General features: G+C 43.6%; 1 protein-coding gene across 1 annotated transcript in view; it reads left to right on the top strand.

Annotated features, from left to right (window-relative positions):
* Positions 1–1,526, top strand: part of LOC123256340 (U2 snRNP-associated SURP motif-containing protein-like) — a 1,991-nt gene extending 465 nt beyond the window's left edge. The window contains 1 exon segment of the mRNA XM_044684980.1: positions 1–1,526. This exon segment is cut by the window's left edge and continues 378 nt beyond it. Within this exon segment, the coding sequence (XP_044540915.1) occupies positions 1–1,445 (1,445 nt within the window). The 3' untranslated portion in view covers positions 1,446–1,526.
* The last annotated feature ends 3,474 nt before the right edge of the window (positions 1,527–5,000 follow it).

Raw genomic sequence — 5,000 nt, 5'->3', positions numbered from 1 at the left:
CTCCTCGAAAAAATGATATTGGTGATGCAATGGTTTTCTGTCTTAATAATGCTGAAGCTGCTGAAGAAATTGTGGATTGTATTACTGAGTCACTGTCCATCTTGAAAACACCACTACCTAAGAAGATTGCCAGATTATATTTGGTTTCTGATGTGTTGTATAATTCTTCAGCAAAAGTTGCCAATGCTTCATATTATAGAAAATTTTTTGAAACAAAGTTATGTCAGATATTTTCAGACCTCAATGCCACCTACCGTACAATTCAAGGCCATTTACAATCTGAAAACTTCAAGCAAAGAGTAATGACCTGCTTCAGAGCATGGGAGGACTGGGCAATTTATCCAGAAACATTTTTGATCAGATTACAAAATATATTTTTGGGACTTGTAAATATTATTGAAGAAAAAGAAACAGAGGAAGTACCAGATGATCTTGATGGTGCCCCCATTGAGGAAGAGCTGGATGGTGCACCTTTGGAAGATGTTGATGGAATTCCTATTGATGCCACTCCCATTGATGATCTTGATGGAGTCCCCATAAAGTCACTTGATGATGATCTCGATGGTGTGCCTTTGGATACCTCTGAAGATTCAAAAAAGAATGAGCCCATTTTTAAAGTGGCCCCATCCAAATGGGAAGCAGTAGATGAATCGGAATTGGAAGCGCAGGCGGTAACAACATCTAAATGGGAGTTATTTGACCAGCATGAAGAATCAGAAGAAGAAGAAAATCAAAATCAAGAAGAAGAGAGTGAAGATGAGGAAGATACTCAGAGCTCCAAATCTGAAGAGCATCATTTGTATTCCAATCCAATCAAAGAAGAAATGACGGAGTCCAAGTCTTCTATTAAATATTCTGAAATGAGTGAAGAAAAACGAGCTAAGCTTCGAGAAATAGAGCTCAAAGTGATGAAGTTTCAGGATGAATTGGAATCTGGGAAAAGACCGAAAAAACCAGGGCAGAGTTTTCAAGAACAAGTGGAACACTACAGAGACAAACTTCTTCAAAGAGAAAAGGAGAAGGAATTGGAAAGAGAACGTGAGAGAGACAAGAAGGATAAAGAGAAACTGGAATCCCGATCCAAAGACAAGAAGGAAAAAGATGAATGCACACCTACGAGAAAAGAAAGGAAAAGGCGACATAGTACATCACCCAGTCCATCTCGGAGCAGTAGTGGTAGCCGAGCAAAATCCCCGTCTCCAAAATCAGAGCGATCAGAGCGATCAGAGAGGTCTCACAAAGAGAGTTCACGTTCCAGGTCATCTCACAAAGATTCTCCTAGAGATGTTAGTAAAAAGGCCAAAAGATCACCATCTGGTTCAAGGACACCTAAAAGGTCTAGGCGATCACGATCTAGGTCCCCTAAAAAATCAGGGAAGAAATCCAGGTCTCAGTCTCGATCTCCGCACAGATCTCACAAGAAGTCAAAGAAAAGCAAACACTGACAAAAAATCACATTTTTTACAATGCTGTCGCTTACTGGAAATGCGGTTTTGTTTTTGTGCCTGAACAGTCTGTTTAAAAAAAAAAAAAATAAAAAAATAAAAAAAAAAAAAAAGGTAATTCTCTGATAGGGCAAAGGGGAAGTGCAGATAAAATACTCTAGGTAAAATTGAGGAAGGATAAATCGTTTAGAGTTGGGTGTGGGAGGTCAGGGTCTTGATCAAGGAAGTTTGCCATGAAGGAGATCTTTACCTTGGGCCTTTATGGAAGACAAAGCTTATGAAAGGTGGAGAAAAGGAGAGGAGAGCATTCCTGGCATAGGACAGAAAGGGTCCAATTATATGGTAGTGGGAGATGACATGTTAACTTCTAAGAACAATTTGAGGTCTCTTTAAAAACAACTAATTAATTAAGAATATTTTTCCATGGTTCCATGGTTCATGTTCTTTCCCTGTCTCTTCCCTCCCCTCTCCTGGAGCTGACTAGCAATTCCACTGGGTTATACATGTATTAGTTTTCAAAACATATTTCCATGTTATTAATATTTGCAATAGAGTGATCAGTTAAAGTCAACATCCCTAGTCATATACCCATTGAACCATGTGATCAATCCTATGTTTTTCTTCTGGGTTTCTACTCCCACAGTTCTTTCTCTGGATGTGGAGAGGGTTCTTTCTCATAAGTCCCTCCGGATTAGAACAATTCAATTTCCTTAGAAGGTAGAGTCCATTGAAGGATAGTGTTGGGAGATAAGATAACAAGTGTAGATTTGTAAACCAGGTTATGAAGGACCCTAAATGCCTCAAGAATTAGTATTTTTATCCTTTGTTTGCTAGAGAGCCACTGAAGATGCTTGAGCAAGAGAGTGATAGAATGAGAATCATCTGAAAAAAATCATAACATTATAGATTAAGAGTTGGATGATGCTTTAGTGGTCATAGTCATAGATTTAGAATTGGAAAGAGCCTCGGAGAACCTTCTCATTTGACACATGAGGAAACAGGCACAAAAAGTAAATGGAAATTCTTGCTCAGACTTCCTCACTGTCACAGAGCCAGGAAATGTTTGAGGCAGGATTTGAACCAAAGTATTCCTGATTTCAGAACAAATGTCCAAAGTCATCAGGCCCAGCCCCCTTATTTTCCATATGAGGAAAGTTAGATGGTTATGAGACTTACCATTGGTCACATATCCAGTATCAGAGATGGGATACTTGGTCTTCTTGATATCAAGTCCAAAGTACTTTGCTTCCTCTCATCTGAGATAGAGTGCATTACCTTCTGTGGTCACCACTACTTATGTGTTTAGCCATTTTTTTAGTCTTATCCAATTCTTCATAACCCCAGTTGGGGCTTTCTTGGTAAAGATTCTAGAGTAATTTACCATTTCCTTCTCTAACTCATTTGACAGATGAGTAAACTGAGGTAAACAGGGTTAAGTGACTTTCTCAGGGTAACACAGCTACTAAGTAACAGAGGCCTGATTTGCACTAATGAAGATGAGTCTTCCTGACTCAGGGCCTAGTGCTCTGTGAACTATGGCCATAAGTAACTACCTGATGACCACTACAATGAACTCCAAAAGAGTTGCAGAGTTAGAAGGGTCATTAGAGGTCTGATGCTCTGTTGACAATTTTTACCAGTCTATGAAATATTTTATTTCCAAAGGTCCCTCTTTCTTTTTCCCCCTTTATACGGGTTTTCTTTTCTTTCTCTCTTTCTTTCTTTCTTTCTTCCTTTCTTTTTCTTTACTCTGAATAGTTGAAAAATCTTGAACCCCTGAAACTACATTACCCAAACGTCCTTTCTGTATTTCCCACAATTCCTTTTGCCTTGTGTATAGGTGCCTGTGTAAGTGGTCTGTATTTAATTAGGGTTTGTTGTGCCACGCCCCCTCTCTTGCACGTGAATGGAGTGCTGATCTGTCCTGGTGGGCGGAGCCTCTCTCTTCCAGGTGAGGTGAGTGGGAAAGGCTCCCTGGGACTCTCTAGCTTTCTAAATTAATATTAATAAATCCTTATAAATATCCTACTTTGGAGGCATTGAATATTAATTTTAAAACCTACAATTGGCGACTCACACAGGATCCCAGAACCTCACCTCAGATCCCTGCGGAACTAGTTTCCCAGCTCGCCCACCAAGCCTCCAGCGGGCTCTCCCGGAGCTCCCCCCTTCCACTGGGGCTGCCCCACACTCAGCCGCTTTCAAGCCTTTGGGGCCCCGCCAGGCTTAAGGGGCTCCCGCTGCCTCCCGCTGCCACATGCTGCCTTCAGCCACTGCCAGCCCGTGCAGCCGGCCCACCTCCTGGCGGAGCCGCAGTGCCCATCCCTGTTTCTGCCCCTTCTTCCGCGACTGCTAAGTTGAAAGGAGTCCCTCTGCCAGCACCAGCGCGAGGGGGAGCCCCTGTTCCTCGCAGGCGCCCCAACTTCTGCTGGGCTCTTTGCCTTGGCCTGGGGAGCTCCTGACCTTTTTCAGCCACCCCAGCCTGCCTCCTGGCTCCCTCCCTGCCCCAACTTGGGTTCCAGAAAGCGAAGTCACCGCCTCAACTCCCAGTTTCCACCTGTGACCCCTTTTAGGCCCCTTACAAAGCCCGCCCCCTTTTGTAGCCACAGCCTCCATTTTGGTTTCTGGCAAACACAGTCACGCCCCTTGGTCCCACCCCCTGCTCTAACCACGCCCCTCACCCCTCCCGCTTGTAGTGTGGCCACGTAGCCACCAGAGGCCACTAGTGAGCACTCAAAATATATAATTTTTCTTTTTTCTTCCTTTTTCCTTCTTTCTCTTCCCCCAGTGCAGCAGCCCTTGTAACAAAGAGAGTGAAAAAGCAGGTCAGTAAAACTAACCAATCCTGATAGTTGCTCAGCTTCCTGGAGTCTCCCATCCCTGCAAAGAAGGGAAGGGGGTGAATTTTCTGCCTTCTCTCCTTCTTTTCTCCAGGGCCAAGCTTGATCTGTCAAATTGTGGAAGAACCATAGATTAACAACAGCCATGAGGGATTTCAAAGGTTTTCCCTCCAAATCCCTAATTATACAGTTAAGGAAACTGAGGCCAAGAGATTACACAAAGGATAGTGTAATGGACCTGGAATCAGGAAAACCTGAGTTTGAATCCTGCCTCTTCCTTTTACGTGACCCTGGTTAAGTCACCTAACCTCAGTTTCCTCATCTGTGAAAATGGGGATCATGAAAGCCACAGAATTATGGGATGGAAAGACGCTGCAGAGGTCTGTCTCAAAGTCTTCTCTGGATAGAGGAGAAATTGGGGAAGGAAATCAGAGAAGGAAAGCAAGACGCTCAAGGTTTGTTGTGAGGATCAAATGAGAGATTTTTGTAAAGCATTTGGCAAACCTGTAATCAAAATGACTTTCCCAAGGTCACCTGGGCAGCAAATGTCAGGGGCAAGACTGGAATTCAGTTCGTGTGTCCTGCCAACACTCCTTTCCCTGCAGCCCATTGCCTGGCACTTCAGCCTTGCTCCTCTCAGCTCTGGCCCACATCCATGCCTCCAGTCATCTCTCCCATGCAGACTTGGGGCTGCAGCCTGGGGGACCTGCTCCCC

The sequence above is a fragment of the Gracilinanus agilis genome, unplaced genomic scaffold (assembly GCF_016433145.1).
Source record: "Gracilinanus agilis isolate LMUSP501 unplaced genomic scaffold, AgileGrace unplaced_scaffold57892, whole genome shotgun sequence".
NCBI lineage: Eukaryota > Metazoa > Chordata > Mammalia > Didelphimorphia > Didelphidae > Gracilinanus > Gracilinanus agilis.
Note: the sequence above shows the minus strand (reverse complement) of the source record. Positions and strands in the feature narration are given on the sequence as shown.